At 39.9% G+C, this 22,347-nt stretch overlaps 2 protein-coding genes across 4 annotated transcripts; one reads left to right on the top strand and one right to left on the bottom strand.

The window, feature by feature from the left end:
* Positions 1-624: 624 nt before the first annotated feature.
* On the bottom strand, positions 625-6,837 carry luc7l3 (LUC7-like 3 pre-mRNA splicing factor). 3 transcript variants are annotated; one of them, XM_042505418.2, is made up of 11 exons: positions 6,600-6,837; positions 5,737-5,806; positions 5,579-5,618; positions 5,349-5,493; positions 5,068-5,142; positions 4,820-4,924; positions 4,370-4,531; positions 3,767-4,146; positions 3,413-3,615; positions 2,900-3,117; positions 625-1,286 (listed from the first exon to the last, which is right to left on the bottom strand). In XM_042505418.2, exons 1-10 carry the CDS (start codon positions 6,696-6,698, stop codon positions 2,933-2,935), a joined length of 1,464 nt encoding a protein of 487 aa, XP_042361352.2. In that variant the 5' UTR covers positions 6,699-6,837; the 3' UTR covers positions 625-1,286; positions 2,900-2,932. The 3 variants fall into 3 exon arrangements, with proteins under 3 accessions (XP_042361352.2, XP_087925307.1, XP_087925306.1); XM_088069181.1 differs by having other exon boundaries at positions 2,953-3,117; positions 6,600-6,836; XM_088069180.1 differs by having other exon boundaries at positions 5,737-5,803; positions 6,600-6,836.
* A 2,988-nt stretch (positions 6,838-9,825) lies between these two features.
* Positions 9,826-20,315, top strand: ankrd40 (ankyrin repeat domain 40). Its single transcript, XM_088091285.1, has 5 exons — positions 9,826-10,400; positions 12,022-12,170; positions 13,269-13,916; positions 15,484-15,665; positions 16,576-20,315. Exons 1-5 carry the CDS (start codon positions 10,267-10,269, stop codon positions 16,717-16,719), a joined length of 1,257 nt encoding a protein of 418 aa, XP_087947411.1. The 5' UTR covers positions 9,826-10,266; the 3' UTR covers positions 16,720-20,315.
* The last annotated feature ends 2,032 nt before the right edge of the window (positions 20,316-22,347 follow it).

Genomic DNA, 22,347 nt, shown 5'->3' with positions numbered 1-22,347 from the left:
GCATGTGTCACATTACACTGAGTTCACCAGGTGCATTTCTCATCTGTGCATTAAGACTGTTTACGAGCCAGTTTTTTAAAAAGTAAGATTTTATCAAGAATTGAATGTGTTTGGGAAGTTCTGAGCATACGACTGGGTTTATGAGACTTGGATTACACTGCAGGAGCTGTGAGTTTATAAAGTTTTTAATTCCTATTCATCAAAGATGTTGGCCGTTTGTTGAAGAAAAACAAAGGTTTCCTCGCAAATTCATGATAACAAGGGGTGGATAATTGATATAAAATAGTATTTTGTAGGTGAAGTTTCTTTATATGCACATCTAGGTGCGAAAACAAAAACCCAAATGATAGTCATTGTTGTTACATTTAAATACAGTATGACAAGATGCCCTTTTTGTTGTTTCTTTTAAATAAAAGGTACACTGATAATTACGTCAAGCAAAACAACTGTTTCCAACTTAAACACTACTAATCAAAACTAGTCAGTCAATCTAACTATTGAACTATGTGAATGTGACTCTCAATCACTGCACTAACCTGCGTTTGTTTATATCAAACATACAATAACATTTTTTACGATAAGAGACCCTCCTTACGGTAGGAAATGAAACCACACAACATTGACAAGTTTTTACTTTTTATTCATCGAGACAACAAGGACATTAAAAGCAGAGCAAAATTAAACAAATCTTCAGTCTTGGAAATCGTTTGATCAAAATTAAATCAGTATATTTTACAGTAAGGGGACAAGAGCAATCAATGTGAGCTCTACGTGGAGGAGAAAAGAGACACGCCCTGTCAGGGGACTAACATTGTACATACGCTTTCAACTGACTTGTTTGTAAAAAGGTCAAGGAGTGAAGTGGAACCTGACAAACCAAAACAAACCACAAGCACTGTTTTCATTTATTTAATTTTCACTAAATGCAAAGAAACAAGGAGGATGTGTAAAGATTCTCAAAATAAGAACACAAAAACCCAGAATGAACTTCTCTAAGTTTGGTATTCAAAGTGATGCCTGGCTGACATCTAGACCAAGAAATACATCAGATGAACCACAACTACCCCCCGTCCAGCCAAAAGATAAGACAGGTGATGGAACATGAAAATCAAATGTATTTTTTTTTTCTTCCTCCCTTCAAATTTACACATTTATATTCATGTTTTTTTTAAATAAGCCACTACACATCTGTGGTTCACCTTGTTTTTAAGCAGCGAAGTGTCAGGTTCAGGGAAAGGATGGGTGCGCTCTTCCACTTCTTCCTCCACCAGATATCCCGGCTTCCCCTGTTGAGCAAAAATGTCCACAAAATGCCATGTTAGCAAAGGTCCCACAACAAGTGCTCATAGCAACAACTGCTGCTAATGGATCAACAATACCATCTACATAAAGACTCAAATATATCCCTCGATTTAGCCAAAGAGGAAAGTGAAGATCATGAAGAAGAGACAGCTAATAATGCAAAAAAACTAACCAAATACTAACACAATAGTATAATTTGGTCAGAATTTCACATTTGTCTGCTTATCTTTAACTGTATTATTTTGATCAGACTTAAAATTAACTTTAAAAAAAAAAAAGCTTTGCTCGCCATCTTAATGTTTCAAAAACAGCGACAAACCTGTTTGATATTCCTTACGCCAATGCAAAAGTGCACTTGACATTTATTTTTTGTCAGATTCAATAACCAATACAGGATGGAGATGAACACAGCATCCAAATATCCAAACAAAACAAAATCCTGAGCGACACACAAATAAACACATCAGTGACAATTTTAGCAGTTGGCATAGGTTATATCACGCAGGCTGTCTGTGCATCTCAGCATTTAAAAAAATGTCCCTCTGACATTTCTATAAAGTGACCTTTTTCCCAAACATATTCGAAAGTTAGCAAATAGAAAAACAATGAAACACAGTAAAAAAAATAATACACATTCAAGCAAGTTCATGTTCTGGAGAAGTAAAGAATTGTTTTTTTTTCTGACAGGCAACAGCATTCAGAAAATGGATGTGGGTAGAGAAAGGAGTACCTGGGGTGAGTACCTGCACAGTTTGACAGTCAGAGAGTATCCATGATTTTTAATTTGCCCTTTTCTCATGTGGTCTCGCTCACAACACCAACGCTGTGTGAGGTATGGAAGTCAGCTGCAATTCATTTGATAAACCCTACCCTCCAGTTAGTTGGTTACGTAAGGCCCCCCGGTGCTATAACACCCCCCAAACACACACTGCATGGCATTATCAGGCACAGTAAGCTGGACAACAAAAAAAAAAAAAAATCCATGGCATTTGAGTCATGATTACGGCAAAATAAAATGGCTTGTTTTTTTTTCCACATTACATCTTTGATGATAGCTGAAAGTACAGTGGCTGAATTTTCTTCCAATATGGAGTGCAATATCTCAGCAAATCAAATTACTACATTGTCCTACTTCAAAGTAAAAGATGAATGAATAAACAAAAACAGATAAATACAGGCAGGGACATTAGATTGGACTGGTTAATACTTTTTTTTTCTGCCATTTTGTCCACAGTGATAATTATACATCTATAAGGATCAAAAACCGATACAAAACGAGGGGTACCTCCGGGCATGTTTGCTCAGGGCTACACTGGCCTTTCCCTCTTGGCTTTGTGTGAATGTTTTCTACCTTCTTCTCATTCATCGGGCCTAGTCCTTCATCTTCAGTGCATACTTATGATGCACTATTCAAAAACAGGATAAAGATATATGCACATAGTACATAAGACAAAAATCATAGGCATTGAACTGAATGTAAACAGGGTGGGAGAGGCAGGGTGAGAGGGTGGGTAAGGGAGATGGGAGGGGGGGGCGTTGGAGGGTGGAGGGGGTTGGGTTGAGAGCCAGGGGGTATCGAGGAGGAGGACGCACTTACCTGAGCCTGATCTGAGGTCCTATCAGATCAGTTTTAATTGGACTGAGTGTCACCTTCAGAATGGAGGAGCTCTTGCTGGCCGTTAAGCAGAGGGGAGGCAGAGGCAGCCGCCTCAGTCTCCATCGGTTCCGCTTCGGACGAAGCCTTGATGGCCGCCGCGTCGCCGTCAGAGTGCTTGTCTTTCTTAGAACTGCTCCTTTCCTCAGTCCCCTTACGGTCTGGGAAAACAACACGTCATTCGTAACTGTCCATTAGAAATCTGAACACGCTTTTACTGTTTTTCTGTCACCACTTTTGTCCGTGCCAAGTCAAACTATGCCGCGCTGATTTGGATTTCCATTATCAGTTTAGACATGCCACATCAAAACGCGCCTGAGACGGACATTCTCTGGACTAAACCAAGCCGAGCCAGCTCATGACAAAAAGCAGCGTTTGGGACAAAAACACAGCGCTGAAAGGTCAGGCCGAGAGAGTACGATGTAGCACAGACACAAAAGACTTCTACGTCCTTACCTTTGTCTTTGGATGACCGCTCTCCGTCCTTGTCTCTCTTCTCCTCTCTGTCCCTGTCCCTGTCCTTGTCCTTGCTGCGACTGCGATGGCGATGAGATTTGCGCTCTGAGCTGCGCGACCTCCTCCTGTCGCGACTGCGGGAGCGACGCTTTCTGTCAGAGCGCTCGCGGCTGCGCCTCCTATCCCTGTCCCTGTCTCGGCTCCTGTAAAAAGGAGGAAGAGAAAGACATAAAAACATTAAAACATTTAGTTTAAAAACCTTCTGCCTGATTATGCAGCGGAACACGAAGTTACAGGGTTCCAACGCATTTTTATGGCAAAAATGTCAAAACACCTGTTGTTCAACAACTTTACCTGCTGCGTTTGCGTTCCCTCTCCCTGTCCTTGTCTCTGCTCCTGGACCTCCGGCGATCTCGGGATCTGCTCCTTTTCCTGTCGGATGCGCGACTCGAGTGGCGGCTGTTGGAGTGACTTCGCCGTGATCTCCGGTCCCTGTCCCTGTCTCTATCTCTGTCCCGTTCTCTGTCTCTGTCTCTGTCTCTCTCCCTCTCACGCTCCCGCTCTCTCTCTCGCTCCCTCTCCTTTTCACGCTCCTTCTCCCGCTCTTTCTCCTTCTCTTCCTCCTCTTTGCGCTTCTTCTCCCGTTCCTCCCTCTCGCGCTCACGGTCTTCTCTGTCCCTCTTAAGGGCTGGGCTTTCGCCTTGGGGCTCCTCTGAGCGACGACGTAGTTTCTCCTGAAAGTAAATAATCAAGAATTATGGTAAGTCCGTCAGGAGGATTTTAATTACAGCAAAAATCATACGTAGTTTAGGGGGAATATCTAAAACATTTACTTTGTTCAAAAGTAGGGAAGAAAAACAATATACTATAGCAATATCTTTACCTGTAACACTGTCAATGCTCTGTACAAAAGCGTGTCATTTTACGTATGTTTTCTGTGACCTGTGCGCCTGTTACCTTGAGCTCCTCCACAGTGGATTTGATCTTGGCGTAGCCCATGTGTTGCTTGCCCATCAAGTGGTCGTCCACTCTGGACTGTGCGTCGCCCACAATGAGGAAGGCCCCACACACCTCACACACCTCCATCTGCTTCTCCTGGGCTGCAAAGCTCTCGATGGTCTGGATAAAAGGTACATGCATATAGCATCATGATACAATGTAATAAGCAATATGTTTCTGTCTAATTTGCAGATTTGAAATTGAAAATCAAGATGCTTCTGAAGGGATAGCTTTAGCTAACGAATGTCAGTGCGACAGGTGGAATAATTCAAAGCCCAAGCTTTGTTCGACTTTGATCATTTGTATCAGAAAACAAAACATGTTTGCAGACAGAGCGCGTTACATGAGCAGTGCCCACTATGCTGAGCAGCGTTTGTGGGCCGATCGGCGCGGAGCTGACTGACTCACCGAGGGGGTGGAGCTGAGCAGCTCCCTCTCCTCCTTCAGCTGCTCCACCAGCTTCATCATTCCCTGGGCCTCCTCCACTCTGCCCTCCGACCCCAGCTCCTCAATCTGAGCGAAAGCAAAACAGAGGCAAGTCAAATCACAATGCAGTGCCATAACACTCACAACTAGATTTGGGAGGTACCAATAAGAACAGTGATGTCTTATATCACTTAAATAAGGTTATGTAAGGGTTAAAGATTGTTACAAACCTGCACAACTAGGTCTTCAATCTTCTCTGTTAGAACCTGGACCTTCTCCTCATTCTTTCCTGATGGACCAGGACCCTGCAGAAATAAATATCTCAGGTAAGCACACAATGTCCATGTCACTTTTGGGATATTTTTTCCATCACACTGTAAGATGACAATGATGTCAAGAGGCTGTGTGTAAACGGTACCTAAGTTTAAACAACAACTGAAGCCACATAAAAACTAATAAATCAATAAGCATGCGTTTCAGAGCAATGTGCCAAAAATACAAAAGCACACACCCCTGCATTCTGCTGAGCCTGGGAAAGCGCAAGCCGGGCATGCCCTCTGCGAATCCGCCGTTCCACCTCTGCCAGGAGCGACTGCAAATACCGCAGGAAGTCCCGCTCATAGCCCTCCTTCATGAACCGGGAGCTTTTCTCATACCTGAACACAGAGGAACAGAGGCACTTTAAATTATGTGGACATAACGACACATCAAATTATGTTCGAAACTACGATAAGAACTTACGTTATTCTAAGATTTTCATCGTGGATTTTCTCACAAGGGCCTGAAATAGAATAGCATTATCATTTTTATTATCCTTGAATATGACAAACGCATTTATCTTTTTTGATATTATTGTATTATCAAAACATGTTTATATCCTTATGTAATATGTGACTTACCCAGATCAGACCTGGTGTTTGTGAATAGCTCAGCTGGGCAGAAACCACACAGATAGTATCGGCAGACCTTCTTGAACAGAGAAGATTTTCTTTAATGATTTGTCACAAAGCATTCTTCTGGAAATCTCTTTCTTAATTTTAGAGTTACATTTGAGTAAAGCCACAATAGGTAATTCAAGCTAACGAGGAACAAATGAACTTTGCACATTAGTCCCTCAGGAGATTCAACACTTAAATGTTCTAACTTATTCCAAAAAATGTATAAGGTAACACATCAAGTCTTCAAATCAAGGCGAAAACACTCATTTCATTTATTTATTTGGCCCACGTTACTATAAATACTGTGGTTGGTTTACAGTGATTTGAGCCAACTATGTAAGTGACATGTTTGTCTTTTTGTTTTGTTATATAATAATATAATATAATATAATAATAATCACATTTGATTTTGGGGGTTAGCTCTTTTTCTAACCACAGTAAAACATTACTTCTGTATCGAGTTCCCAGTTATATGCACAAAGGAAAGCAGCATAGGGCGCTAAAAATCTTTCAGTCAAAGCTAGCGCTAGCAGCAGGACAACAATGTAACGCCAAGTTAATCCACAGCGTACACAACCGCATTGTGGTGACACTAGCATTAGCAAGCTCTGGTGCTAATCATGCTAACAACTATGCCTGAACAACACTCGCAATGCCTGCGGGCACTACTATGTCATGCATGATCATTAAAATACGCAGTTATGATACATGATTTCTTATTGCTCTGACATCCCACACACTGAGACTGCAGGTATCCCCGCTGGCTAACGGCATGTTAGCTTATGATAGCAGCTAGGCTAACGTTAGCTGGAATGCTAACTTACGCTCTCGTCGTCCCACCGCACGTTGGATCGCTTCTCGTCGGGGGCCAAGTTTCTATCTCGGCCCATTAACTCGTCGAGTAACTGGGCTGCCGACAGCATTTTGCCTATAAGAGTGTAGCGTTGATTAAAAGTACTGCGATATCTCCCGAGCAGCCAGCTGACACCATCTATAGCGCGCAAGGTTCTTCTGATCAAAATGGCAGACGGAGGAACAACACCGCCCGTTTATGGTTCAGCTGCAGCCAGCCCGGCAGCGACCTCTCACCCGGAACCACACGATGACCAGCGATGTGTTCAGAGATTTATATAACAGTGAATGAATCAAAACAAGCATTAATACATCTAAGACTTGGCTCAGTCTGCACGTTTCTTTCGATAATTACCCACAGTTAATAGTGTAAAGTAATGCAAAAGTAATTCTTATTTGCAGAAACATTAATATTTCATGACCAATTATGTAACTACGACGGAGGATTAGGGCCACATTAAGGAAAAAAAAAAAATATTTACGAGATTAAAGTCATTAGTTACGAGAAAAAAGTCATTATTAACGAGAAAAAAGTCATTATTAACGAGAAAAAAAGTCATTATTAATGAGAAAAAAAAGTCATCAATGAGTTTAATCTCGTAAATAATGACTTTTTTTTCTCATTAATAATGACTTTTTTCTCGTTAATAATGAGTTTTTTCTCGTAACTAATGACTTTAATCTCGTAAATAATTAAACATTTTTTCCCTTAATGTGGCCCTAATCCTCCGTCGTAGAAACAAAACAAAACAAAAGTAGAGAATACTGGGATACATTGCACAGGCCAGACAAACAATTACAAACACAGGAAAAAGATACATATTATATAACATACATACATACATATTATATATACATTGTATATAACACTTTAATTCCATGGTTCTGTTTCTTGCACTGTTACACTGTTACTTGTGTTACTTGTTTTGTTTTGCACTGCTAGACTCGTACTTTTTATATTTTATATTTGTATCTTCTATTTTATCGGTTTTTTTTCTATATTTATGTTGCACCAACCCACCAGAACAAATTCCTCGTATTGTGTTAACTATGCCTGGCAATAAATCTTTTTCAGATTCTGATTCTGATTCTGATAAATAGACAGGGCATCCAATCAGTGAGCAAAATAAGCAAACACAAAACACCACATGTTGTGACTGGGATAATACAATATTATTATGATATAGTTATACAGGAGATCCTGGTAATGTTGGGGTCTGCACAGTGTCTTGGTCCGTTCCTATGTGGGCCCAAAAGCAGTCCCAGGAAGTGGTCCCATTTTCTGTATTGTCCTTTAATCTATACAGCATAGATTCGTGAGATGCTGTTTCTATCATTACATCTACCCTGTCTTTCAGGCTTGGGCTTCTGTCCGTTTTCCAGAGTCTTAAGATAATTCTGGATGCAGTAATCAAAATATGTAACATCTTTTTAATTGTTTTATTATACTGTGGCAACTGGAGGTCGGGTACGATTATACTGTCTTGACTAGGTGATAAAGGCAGTACATACAGTGGTAGAAGAAGTAAGCAGTTCATTTACTTGAGTCAAAGTACTGATACCACACTGAAAAAAATACTCTTTAACACCTGGTCTGACATCAGTTTTCTTGTGTTGCATTTGGATGCCTTTTTTCAGCATTAAACCTGAGAGAAATTGGTTTGATATCTTAAAAAAATTTAAAAAAAAATAACGAGAACTAGGCGAGAAAAGTTGTGCAAACTGGCGGGAAAATAGAAGGGAAAAAAAGAAAAGAACAAAAAAAAAGAAAAAAGGAAAGAAATTATTTCATTATTATTATTATTATTATTATTATTATTATTATTATTATTATTATTATTATTATTATTATTATTATTTAGCTTTTTAAAACGTTTTAACTTATTTTCAGGTCATTTTTTTGTAACATGCTTTACTTTTTTTTGCTTTTTTACTTTTTTTGACCATATTTGTTAATTTGCTTTTCGCCCTCTTCCTATGTTATTAAAATACATTAAGCCAAATTACTCAGGTTTCAAAGCGTTAACAAGGAATAATCCTGCACTGAAAGTATGACTTAAGTCATAGTAATTGAGTAAAATCAGAAAAAAATAATGGTAAGTAATAAAAGTAAAAGTACCCAATGTAGAAAAAAACAAAAATGATAGATTAAAAAAATATTCAAGTAAAGCACAAGTACCTCTAATTTGTAGTTTAGTAGATTTCTTGAGTAAATGTACTTAGTTTAACGCATGCTATCATGTCTGCATGGATGCTGATTTGGCAAATTTAATGTGCACTTCACGATGACACCTGACTGGCAGGAAAGTTTTGTATTTCTAATTGTAGCCACAAGAAAATAATTAAACTGAACTTCTATTAATTCATTTCTGATTGTCTCAGTCCGGTGTCTTTACCTTAGAAAGTATTTACTGGAAGTACCAGTATGCAACTTGACGTGTTGTAGTTCTTCACTGTTACCACAAGAGGGCAGCAATACTCAACTCATTTTACAATATAATTTCCATTGGCAATTAATAACTGCTAGTTGTTTTGATGTGGAGAGTAGTCTGACTCACTAAAGTCATTCATACCACTCTCAATGCAAACATTATGGCATATTAATAAACACGGCGAATAAACAAACTAACTGACACTCAGAAATGACCTAACAGAGATAATCGTCACGACTGACCCTTTGCTAAGTACCCAAAACATCCCCGTGGTTGCTCTCAGTGTTATCTGTAACATAATTTTAAATGAACTATTGATTGTGATCGTTTTTGTTCTATTGTTTGGGGTTCCAGTTATAGACTGAAACTCCACATCCTTCCATGGGAACAGTGTGGATATATATATGGATTTATATAATGACCCGCGTCCTTTACGTTTATTGCTCTTATGTATCAAGTGTATGTATAGATAAATCAGTAAAAAAAAAACCCAAAATTTAATGTGGTTTGGAATCTATAAATCACTTTTTGTGACTTAATATGCAACATGTATAAATAATATTACCCGGTGCTTGCATGGTTACTGATAGGCCAGCAACACGTGTGTGTGTGCGTGTGGTAATAACAGTAATTTCACTTCTTTATTTCTCAGTTATTTGGTTTATAACGGGCGCTGGGGCCTGAGCGTTATCATATATTTTTTTTTACCCAAAGTTAAATTTCAACAAAACGCGTTAGAGAAACGAGAGTATTCAGGTGGGAACTAACATTTGCGCTCACCGTTGTTACATCTAAAGATGCCCCCCGATGAGGCGATGGTGTTTTTGGCAGCCCGCTGACGGAGCTCCGACACCGCTGATTTATTGAATGAGTTGCGCCGGGTGTTGGCAGCGGTACCAAAACGTGAACTAACAACATCAATAAATGGCGAGGACGACGGGAGCTGCAGTGTAACCGCCAAAGAAACCTGCCGTCAACACACCGCATTAGCCGAAGCGATTTTCTGCCCTAAGCTAGCACCAAAGACAGCTAGCACCTCGCTAAGCTAGCTGCGGTTAGCCGGGTAGCTAATGTTAGCTGGCAGGTCTATATTTAGTGGACGTGTGTGCCATCAGCGGGGAAATCGTTAGGCGATTAGCATTGACATCTCAATCCGAGAGGCTTTTGTGTGTCCTATGATCTCGCAGCGCTAGTTGTCGGTACCAAAATGTCCACCACTTCGTTGGATAAAGAATTACAGGAGCGACTGAGAGAGGCGTCTGCCATCGGGGACATCGACGAAGTGCGGACATTGGTGGAGAGTGGAGTAAATGTTAACTCGCAAAACGAGATTAATGGATGGTGAGTGTTTGGACGAATAAATGTGGTCTTTAATGTGTTAAAGTCAAGCTGACGAGTGTTGGTTTGATTCACAGTTAATCAGTTTTGGACGCTTATTGAAAAGTTTCGTGCGCTGTGAGAGGGATTAAAGCTGCTCGGTGTTATCTTGTTAGTGAGCCAAACATGCCACCGTTTATCTTGCTTATCCAACGAGCAAGCGCATGCCCCTGTTAGCCAGTATGCTGGGATGGTTTGAAGTTTAAAGTGCCGTTATTTCCTGTCAAATCAAAAAAACAGAGGGGACTTGTATGTAATGTGCTGGGAAAATTGATTCAACATAATATCGCGATATTTTGTGTAGTAGTATTGTATCGATACATAGACAAGTATAATGTTTTAAAGTTTATAAATTGTTAATACTGCATATACAAATGTAATTTTTGGTAGCCTACACGAATAACAGTCGTTTTCTAATACATTGATTTGATATCTCAAAAATATCTTGTAACATGCTTTACTTTTTTGACCATATTTGTTAAGTTGCTTCTCACCCTCTTCCTATGTCATTACAATCAATTAAGCCAAATTACTCAGGTTTCAAAGCCTTAACAAGGAATAATCCTGAAATGAAAGTATTACTTAAGTAATAATAATTATTGTATCGATACATAGACAAGTATAATTTTTTAAACTTTATAAATTGTTAATACTGCATATACAAATGTAATTGTTGGTAGCCTACACGAATAACAATCGTTTTCATTTTGCTGCAATAAATCACAAAATGTTTCAAGTCACAATAATATTCTGTAGTGACTAATAATTGTGATAATACTGAATTGTGGGGCCTCTGGTGATTCACACCTCTAGTGTCTTTGCTCCAGTCATGAAAGTGCCAAGCCTGTTTTCGTTGCCGCTGATAGTGAGTTTAACATAATACAATCCTAAAAAAATCCTACTGCATAAATACTTTTCTTTTAAACTATATCCCGTATACTATACACTTCTGTCAGCAAATAAATCACTGTCATGTCCTGCTGTTCAGGTGATTTAAGGGACTGTACTTTATTGATCAGAGTTTGCGATGACTTGGTTGTTGTTGGTTTTTTTGTTTGTTTTGTTTTTTAATATCAGTATTTTTTCTTAAAGCCTCCCTGAGTGACTTGGGAAACAAATCATGACCCTCTTTTCACCATTAATAGACATATTTCACTGTTTCTGGCTATGATACATGTTGTGATTTTGGAGCTTTTTAAAGGAAATATGCATGTCAAACCCACTTGCACATTTAGGGCTTCTGAGTTTATGTAAAATACACACATAGTGCAATCATTTAGAGGTAAATGTTCCTCCCATAAGCCAAAAAACAAAACATAACTCCCTTCCTAGTGCTTGAAAAAATATTTCAAGTGCCTCCCCTCTGTTGCACCACAGCCTCTGCTCTCATAGATAAGGAACAGTCCCTCAGACTCCAACTTCCTTGTTCAATACGCAGCTTGTATGTTGATATGAGGAACTATATAAATGCCATTTTTAAATGATCTCCAATATAGACTGTCTTATAAATTTAAAGTCATTTTATCAGCATATTATTGATGTTTTGATTCATTAAACTGCATTCTCTCTCCAATAATCCCACCAGGACGTGTCTGCACTGGGCATGCAAGAGGAACCATAAGCACATAGTGTCCTACTTACTTAGTTATGGAGCAGACAAAGAAATCCTCACGGCTAAAGATGAGTTGGCCTCGCAGCTTACATCCAAACCAGAGATCAAACGACTTTTAGGAGGTAAACTACACAGTTCTTATTCTCATGTTCCCTCTTCCTGTAGCATCAATATATCTGTCTTTGATTGTTATTAGTAGGGATGTACTGATTGTGAAATTTGATTCGGATACAGATACAGGTGTTTAAAATAGCAATTATACAGATAACAGATATTATTACCAAATATTTTTTTGTTGTTGTGTATTTTGTTTTTGCTGTTGTATATTCGTTCGTTTGTGACAGTAAAACAATGAATCTTTTTTTCCCTTTTTTTTTAAAGAGCAATTTTAAAGCTAAGTTCATTCATTCAAATTTACGAAACAACCTTTTACTAAAAAATGATTGTTTCAAAAATCTTTTGACATCTATAATTAATCATTATTCCCTCTATAATATCTTTTTTATATAGTGCTGTGAATACAATAACACATTTCTCCATCAAACAACTGTAGCTTTTTAAGGTTCTCGCCAAGAGCTACATTTACTTTTGCCCAATATTCATATTTGCAGAATAGAGCTTGAATATGCATCATTATTTCACTCAGTGGAAACTCCATCAGCTGTCAGTTCTGGCCACCGGCTGCTAACATTAACTAGCTCTCCTTCTGCTGATTTCAACATAGATTTGTTGTCCACAGTGTAACGTTATCAGGGAAACAATAGGGTGCATCAATAGTGAGTTTACTGTGTCCTTTTGTCCCAAAAGTGTCCTGGGAAAATCTGTGTTTGTCCCAAAAATATTTTCTATTGCCAATGGGATGATGAGACACTCTTTGTCTCAAGCTTTGATTATTAGTCTGCACAAAATTGACCTGACACAGAAAAAACTTGAGCCACTGCCGTCACTGAGCGCAGTTATTTGCCAACAGGCAGGCAGCAGTCAACAGGACAAATATTGTCTGATACTGATATTTGTCCAATAAATTGTTGTAGTTCCTCATATGTAATATCTCCATTGCATAGAAAGTCCATGTAATAAGTTGATATTTATAGGTTATATGTTATAATTACATTTTAAGTTGTTTATGGTTTTACAGAGATGTTTAAAAAGTCTTGGTTATCATTTTGAGCTGTTTTTGAGATACTAGTTATTTGGTTTTATTCACATTATTATCACAGTTGAAGTGGAGGAAGTGCCTGAAGTCAAGGAGCCGGAGTTGCCAATCATCCCCAACTACCTGTCTAACCCGCCCTTCATGTACTCCAAGCTGGATAACAAGACAGAAGTCCTCCTGTCACAGCACCTGACGCAGAACGGCTCCGGAGAACACGCCGAGGACACGCACAGCGATTCACCCTCCCTTTCCCCGACTCACGAGCCTCAGAAATCACAGAGCCTGCTCTCTGACGGCCCCACTCCTCCCCCAAACCCCACCGGCCACAGCCAAGCCCAGGCTGGGGAATTCATTCCTGTGACTGAGCAAAATGGCGTGTCACCCAGCCAGGCCTCGTCCCACAATCACGCCGTGGTTAACTGCACAGTGCCCATGGATCTGTCAGTGGAACCGCACCTTGTCAACCATGCTGCAGAGTACCCGCATGCGGTGGCACACAATGGCACCATGTGCTCGCCTCCGTTGGCCTCGCCCAGCCCCAGTTTGGCCAGCAGCAGTGGGAGCCAGGTCCAGGCCCCGGTGGCCAGCGCGAACCCGACCATGAGCAGGCAGCAATCTATCCCACAGCAGCTGAGCTACGGCCAGGCGGGGGGGCCAATGCCAGCCTTCCAGCCTTTCTTCTTCACAGGCACCTTCCCTGTCAATGTGCAAGGTGAGAGCGCAATCAGGTTTTATTATATCTCACCCCCCATACACACATACAGCCTCTGGAGCCGTAACGGGAAGTTACAGGGTTCACACGGTCATGAAATTCCTAGAAAAGTTAGGAAATTATAAAAACTGCTTTACAGACCTGGAATTTTTTTTGGGAAAATAATGGCAAGTTTTGGAAAAGTTTTGCATAAACATTGTTTTGGGTATTGTTTAACCTGTCCCTGGTTCGAACCCAAGTTGGAACGGGGGTCGGTCTGTGCGGAGTTTGCATGTTCTCCCCGTGTCTGCGTGGGTTCTCTCCGGGGTCTCCGGCTTCTTCCCACAGTCCAAAGACATGCAGCTCAGGTTGATTGGTGACTCTAAATTGCCCGTAGGTGTGACTGTGAGCGTGAAAGGTTGTCTATGTGTGTCAGCCCTGCGATAGTCTGGCGACCTGTCCAGGGTGTGCCCCGCCTTCCGTCTGATGACAGCTGGGATTGGCTCCAGCCCCCTGCGAGCCTTGTGAGGACAAGCGGTCACGGAAAATGAATGAATGAATGAACAAAAGAAAACACAATAGCCAAATCCACGCCATACTTACGTGCTCTCAGGTATGTGCCGACAATGTCAAAGACATGACAGCACTCTCATTTGCTGGTGTTCTGGAGACCAACCTGTCAAACCAGAAAGGGCTGATAGTACAAGTAACTTTATCTCTCAGTATGACTACTGAACTACCACAGGCTCGCTATCAAAATGACAACCATCAGACAACCATCAGAGATTAAAGATTCAGAGAAATAATGACCTGGTGCAAGTGTTGAGTAAGTGTTAAAGAAGTATTTTGCTTTTGGAAAGACTATCTTTTCCTGAACCTAGATTGTCTATGCAGTAGAAAGACAAATACTTTTGAAATTGGTAACAGTCTTGATTTGTATGTGATCATGTTTGATGACGATGTTTGAGAGAGCTAATTAGAGGGGCAGCTCTCTCAAACCACTTCTATTCTCTTTTATCTTGTTTGGACCTGGTGTTAGCGTGCGTTCTGGTAATCCGAACACAAGTGAAAACTGTCGGAGACGTATCAGGGCGGCGTTACAGTTTATACTACAAAACATATGTAGTCATACGCGTCCCAGACCCAGACAGCATGTGATTTGAGGGATCGGAATAGAAATGTGTATGGTGGCAGTTTAATGCCTGTTTTTAGTGCTATCCAGTTGCTATCAAATCACCTGAGAGGCATGTTGTTGCCAGGTCTAAACAGGACGACAGTGTCCTAATGAGGAAGTACAAAATGTGTGATCTAGCAGATTTGAGCTGGAAATGAGCACTAGATCAGTGTGCTGGCAAGATGGTGGAAGTTTACCATAGCTCGTTTACACATACTACCCCCACTGTTATGATACAAAGCTGTATCATACCTCAGACCATAAAACACAGAGATTTGCTTGTATCATCCACATAGGTCACATCTCAATAAGCAAGAAGCTGGTATACAGGGACACTTACCAGGGATATGTCAATCATCCTATTAAAAAGCACACTGTCTAATAAACAGTTATCACTCTGGTCCTTTTCTCTAGAGCTGGTGCTGAAGGTGCGTATCCAGAACCCCAACGCACGGGAGAATGACTTTATTGAAGTGGAGCTGGACCGCCAGGAGCTCACCTATCGTTCCCTTCTGAGGGTGTGCTGCCGCGAGTTGGATATCGGCGCCGAGCACGTGGAAAAGATCCGAAAGCTGCCGAACACCATGTTGAGAAAGGTATGAGAAGGAAAAATGCAGTGTGGTGCTAAGGCATGGTATACAAGGGAATAAAAAATAAATGTGAACTCTCATTTTTCTATTTACTTCATACCGGAGAGGCTGCATTGAGGATTTTTAACATGCAGTGCACAATACGTGCCCTGGAGGTTTTGCCCAGGCCACACTGTAAGTGTGAGCTGTGTGTGTTCACACTGGCAGCATTTGTTGCTGCAGCATTGCTGCAGAAATGCCTACTGTTATAACTCCTGTATTTCAACAATTAAAAACACATACTCCACTCATTTATGATGCCATGCAAGCTACAGCATTGCCAACAACATGGTCCTGCAAATGTTTCACAGTAAAATGCCTCGTGTCAACAACCAAAGGGATTCTGTCAACAATGTTGCAAGAGGGCTTTTATTTTGAAACATAAGCAGGAAAGGTTCAGTAAAATACAGCAATTTGTCTTTCCTCTTGTCTGTGACAGATAAAGACATTCAAACTTTAGTAAAAACAACAACAACAAAGAAAAAAGAACAGGTTCCAATACGCAGAAATCTACGTTCTGGTAAAAGAAGGAAACATGAATTCAGAAGGTGTATGGTTTTCTTTCTCTGTTTAATAAGCAAAATGGGTATAAGAATATTACCTTTTGTTGACAGCTAGTGAGTGTATTGAGTATTGAGAAGACTGAAAATGGAAAGACAGCCTGCAGACACACTTATACTCTCATACACTGTATACCCCAGCGAAATTCCATGAAGGTATAAACAGATACTGCCTAAGCCTAATAATGCACCAAATGGCTAAAAGCAAGTGTAGTAACTGCACAATTAATAACTCTCTGTGCTGTTTCCTCATAAAAATACATGAGAACTAGGTGAATGTGTTATTGATTTAAATGGAATTGCCCTTTTGTGCCCAGGACAAGGACGTAGCTCGGCTGCAGGACTTTCAGGAGCTGGAGGTTGTGTTGGAGAAAGCAGAGGGCCTGTCCCTTTTCTCTGGGACTGGGGGCCTAACAGACAGACCCTGCTACAACATGAAGGCCTCCCGCCTCACCTACTAGAGCTACCACAGAGCCTGAGGTCTCCCCCCTGCTTATGATGGGCTTCTGTAGCTACCCTCAAGCAACCATAACTAGTTGCCCGCCCAGGTCCCTTGTTACAGCTTTGTCTGGCTTTGGTGTTTCGCCAATTTCCTAACTGGGATTTGTTTTTTTCAACTTCTGTAGCTATTGTCCTCCTCCTGTCCTCCTCTGGCCTTCCTGCCGCTTTAGTGTACCCAACCAGTTGTAAGCGATTACTGATGCATGGTGTCCTCGATTATGTGCGAAAGTATTTGGGCCCCCTTTCTCCTCTCTCTATCTCTTTCTCTCCGCCCACTGCACTTTGTGCCAAGGCTCCAGAGGGACAACAGAGGGAGACATTGGCTTGTCTTCCTTGCGGACCGGACTTGAATGGGATTCTGTAATAGCCTTATTTGGACATGTCCCTACACTGGCTGCGGACTATGGTCACAAGAGGAAAAGGCTGATAAGACAAAGAGCAGAGGACGACAGGAAGGATTTACATAACTTACCGATAAGTTCATCATCAGTCCACAGGATAGGACAAGTCGGACTTGAACAAAGCATCTTGAATTTCTAGGAAATTGACATACAGAGTGTTATCAAATGTTCTAGCTGGCGTACACACTTTCATACATGCTGTAGGCATAAACCTTAGTGTCTTTCCTGCAGAGGGCATCCATTACTGGCCTGATTCTTTAGGTGGAGGGAATCTCACACCAGGTGAGACTAAGGTATCTCTGGACTAATAGTTATTCTATTTGCTGACCACACATACAGTATGCTTTAATCTATATTCACACAAATGGACACGTCTGAGTAGGAGTACCGGTTTCCCTACATATTTAAATCATTCAGTCATTCACTGTGGAAAAAGAAATTATTAGTTTTGTCCGAATTGTTCTCTTTTGTGTCTTTTCACGCCAGAGAAATTTCTATCTTAGAGATAAATGTGCAGCAACTATTTTTTTTTTCTTTTCTACAGTGTGTTTCAATTCTGCTTTGCAGGGTGTGCGATTAGGTTCAGTCAGCATAACACTCAAACTGTCAACTGTGAAGTATTTATTTTAAGTTTTTTGAATTATATTGAATCTTACTAATGAAGCGACATTATGTGCTTTAGAGTAGCGAGGCTTGAGACCCGGTAAAGGTTGCGTACGAGGCTCCCACTTTACTATAAGTTAATTTCAGTTGCTGTCCTTGTGTTTAAACTGTGATTAGAATAAAAACCAAAAACTAATCTAGCCAGCAAAGATACTAACTGCAGAACAAACTATCACTGCTTCAGAAAAGAATGCAGCCATGTTACATTTTTTTCTTTAATTGAAAAGAAAGGAAATAAGATATAGCAAAGGTTGTAATCTGTGTTTGTGACACTTGGAGTTACGGTTAAGTGCTTCCTTGTTCCTCCAGCACTAATCGAAGTTGTGACACCTCAGTATGTCACCTCAGTTTGAACCAAGGCTATCTATATGGTGATGAGATTTATTGAAATTATCAATATATATGGCTTCAGTTTGGTTGTTAAGGCCAGTATAGCGCTAACAATACATTTTTATGCTAAGAAAATAATAAGAAGAAAATTTCGATTTAATGTTTTCTATATAGTAGCCTAATCAGAGGTGTTGCTGCCTGACTTGAAAATCTAGTGTGTAGGATTTTGGGGCATCTATTGGTAGAAATGGTGAACAATATTGATAGCTATGTTTTCTTTAGCGTATAATCACTTCAAAGTAAGAATAGTTGTGTTTTCGCCACCTTAAAATGAGCCGTCTCCATCTACATCAGTGTTGCCCACAGAATTGTTGATCTTTGAATGAAGTGCAGGCTGAGCTTGTCATGACTTTGTTGAGGGATGGATAATTAATCTGTCGACCCAGTCAGAGCTGATCAGATGGATGGATGAGGCGAGTGAAAGCAAACTTTCAGACACAGCGCAAAGAGCTATCAAGTTTCCCTTCAGCTGCGCTGACCTTCTGCTGCTCCGTCTGTGCCCAGAGTACACTCTGCACTCCGAAAGTGTGGTGACATGAATAATCAGTTTATATATTCCAATAGTGCTCCTAATGATGGTCCATCTCCAAAAATATAAAATCGATATGTGGTGGCAGATGTTTTAATCATGGCGGGCTGCCACAAAGAAAACCCTGTAATAACAAACGGGGTCCTCCGACATGTTTCTTCTACAGTAGCCCAGAACGGACAAATCAAACACTGGCTCTAGATCATGCCATTCACATTTTTTTCGTATCGGCCACCGTAGTTCTTCGCACGCTTGGCACACAAGAGGTTTTTCAGTTCTACAGTCTCACCACTAGATGCTCTCTAATCCTTCACACTGGACCTTTGAATAGAGACTGACAAGATGATGACACTAATGACACATTCTTGTACTGTACATGAGAGATTGAACAGGTCAAGACGCACAGTTATGTTGTGTCAGATGATAACGTTCATGCTGCTTTCATCAATACTTATTATTCCTTATAATTCTCAATGCTGGGGCTCATTTATTTGAAGCAGTGCAGTAGGCGGCCGCTACACACGTCCTACAATCAAAAAGTTTCTTCCCAGTGGTAACTGTTTACTGTTGAAATGTATACCTGAAGCTCTTACTGTATTTGTATGTTTTATGATAATTTTTTTATTGATTTGTATAATTTTTTTAACCAGTTAGGCCTGTTGTGTTCGTGTCAAAAAAAAAGTCTAATATCGTGCAAGAAAGAGTTCAACAGTGGGATGCCGTTGTTGAAGCCAAGTGCAATGTTTGTGGGGGGAAGAGAATGTGTTGCCGGAAAGTTTGCTGTGAGAAGAAAGGACTACCAAGAGTGCTTATTTTCTGTTTCCAACGATGTTAAATGCTTTATTAAGTGAAGTTGTGCCACATGTTTGAGGCAGGAGCTCGGTTGAGAAAGCGGGACAGTGTGTGGAGAGACAGCCCCCCTGGCTGTTTGGTGTGCAGGGTGAGCGAGAGCAGCGTGTTTCAAAATGGGTTTTCATAGGATCTTCTGTGATTCTGTGAAAAGCAGATGACTAACATTGTATTTGATGGGTTGCTTATTGTTCTAGAAAAAGCAGAATACAGTTTGACTTAACCTATGCATTCAGAGTCTGATATTTTTATATACAGTACGTCCTGTGTACTTGTAGAACTGATCTTAGGCACTGTTAAAGTTGTGTTTTTTCGTTCTGGAGACCTGTATCTGTTCTTTGATAAAGCATGGTGAATTAACCTCCTTCTTTTTCTCTCAATCTGACCTTGTGTCTTCTAAAAGTATATTGTGAACAACTGACTAATTGAGGTAATATTATGTAATGAGATTAAATATCTGTCATAATGCTCACTTTAAATGAAGGGACCAGTTACACGTTTTGTTTGATTTCTGTTGCAGGTTATCCTTTGTGTGTACCTGCATGTGTGTGCTGGATGTTAAGGTAAACTCTCCATCAATTCATGTTTGTTTCACCCGAGGGCCAGTAGAGGGAGCAAAAGAGCGAATATTGGCATTAGATGAGCTGTAGGTATGCCACTGAGTCATATAAGAGGGTTTTTTTGCTTGGATTTAATTAAATTCATAAAAAGTATTTTAAAACTTGCTGTTTGGAAACTGGTCCATTTTATCTTTTTACTAAAATGCACCACTGTGTCAGGATGCCTGGGAAGAAGCCAGCAGTGTACCAGAACAGTGATTCCCAAACTGACCCCAATGAGAGGTTGCGAGGCCTTCTGGATTTTAAGGGGTGGAAATAATGTTTTAAAATCATACAGTAGGCTAAAATCTCAGCATTTTATTAATTTCTGTTATTGTTATTTATTGTTATTTTTAAAGTTTAGGTCATTATATAAAGTTAAAATGGGATATGGGTATTGTGAACACCTAAATACAAGCTATACTCACAGAGACTTCGCTCTCTGCTAAACAGTCTCGTCCTGCATTAGAAAGTTGCGTCAGGGAGAAGAAAACACTGAATTGATTTTTAAAAAAGCCTTTTTAAAATGTATGATTGTTAAAAATACAAGAAAAATACACAATACAGACAGAAAGGCAAGGCAGTTTTATTTGTATAGCACCTTATCGTACACAAATGTTATTCAAAGTAATTTACAGTCAAAAGATAAGAAAAAAGATTTTGATAAAAGAAAACTGAAGAATGAAAAGAGAAATAAAAGGACAGGTAGTTTTGATAATAGTACAGACAAGTTTAAGAACTAATTGGGAAAAAAAGATGAAAGTACCACAAAAATGAGCAGTAAAAGGCTGGGGGGTCATAAGCTTAGTTTCAAATCATATTAAAAGTTCATACAAATATCAGAAAATAACTTTTTTGTTGCAATGTTGAAATACTCTTTTCAAAATTCAGCCAAATCACTCTTAACACGAACTTCCTGCAGTTATTTTGTCCAATACTTGGGTTAAATGTGCAGTTAATCAGTTGTGCTGCACTGTTACTGTAATGCATTTAATATAATATGAAATTTAATTCACATAATATGTCACTTAGTCGGGGGTCATCAGTTTAATCAATAACAGAAAATGGGTCCCCTAAGGAAAAAGATTGGGAACCACTGTGCTAGAAGATGCACCTTCTTTAAGAGTAGACTCAGAGTTCAGAGTAAGTAAATAAATGTTAACTAGCAGTTTTATTTTTGGCCTCAACATTCTGATGTTAACTGACAATTTTAAGCACTTAATAAAAAAAGAATGATAGAAAGCTCACCAACAAGTAGTAAATGAAAACTGTTCTTCAGAGCTCGCACTGACGTCACGAAAGATGATTATGTTTGGAGGGAATGACCTTTATTGGAATGATATGGTCAAGGACATTTTCCCATCTTTTGTTCCCTATTTATTGTTTTTGTGTCTAACTTACTCTTGGGAACATTTTGTTTAATCTGTCAAATATAGCGAGCACTACAGCTGACGGATGTAAAACAGGCTACAATGTGAACACTAGAGGGATGTACCAGCACTGATGTCTATTTAAAGTACTTGGTTCTGCCACAAATTATTAATATTATGAGTGTGACAACACTATAGAAAGGACCCTTTAGAGAAACAAAATGTTTTCCTTACATTTCACTTGTTCTGGTCTGTTTTGTGTCCACATCTCACTAAAGGAGAAGTCTATAAAATTTCACCAAGTTCCAAGTAGGCAACAATGGAAATCGCTCTCTGTACTCTTTCAGCGCTCCTCTCCTCTATTCAACTCTTACTCGCACTTCTACTGTTGTCTTTCTGCAACAAGTTGCCTCTCATGCGACTGCAGAATGATACCTCTCCTTTAATGAGACTGAGACACAAAAAAGACCTTAACAAGTGAGAGGTGTGGAAAAAGTTTATTGCCCTTGCATGGTCTTTTCGGTTAGGTTGTCAGACTCTCATAATAACAATGTGAGCCTGTCAGTGACAAAAACAACCACTTTAAGTGGATGTAAATTGATTGTAAATGGTTAAATTTCAGCTTGTTTATTGACTGCCCGCTGCAGCGCGCTCTCTCAATACAGAATCACTTTAAAAAATCATTGTTTCCGTGAGTCACTTGGACACAAAAACACACAGTACTTATGTTGGGGTGTACACTGTTGTGATTTCATTGTTGTAGTAGCATTTAAGTGCAAATCACACA

The sequence above is a fragment of the Plectropomus leopardus genome, chromosome 18, assembly GCF_026936395.1.
Source record: "Plectropomus leopardus strain MGB_pleo_1.0 chromosome 18, ASM2693639v1, whole genome shotgun sequence".
In the NCBI taxonomy this organism is placed as follows: Eukaryota; Metazoa; Chordata; class Actinopteri; order Perciformes; family Serranidae; genus Plectropomus; species Plectropomus leopardus.
The sequence above is the reverse complement of the archived record's forward strand: the minus strand, read 5'-3'. Positions and strand labels throughout refer to the sequence as shown.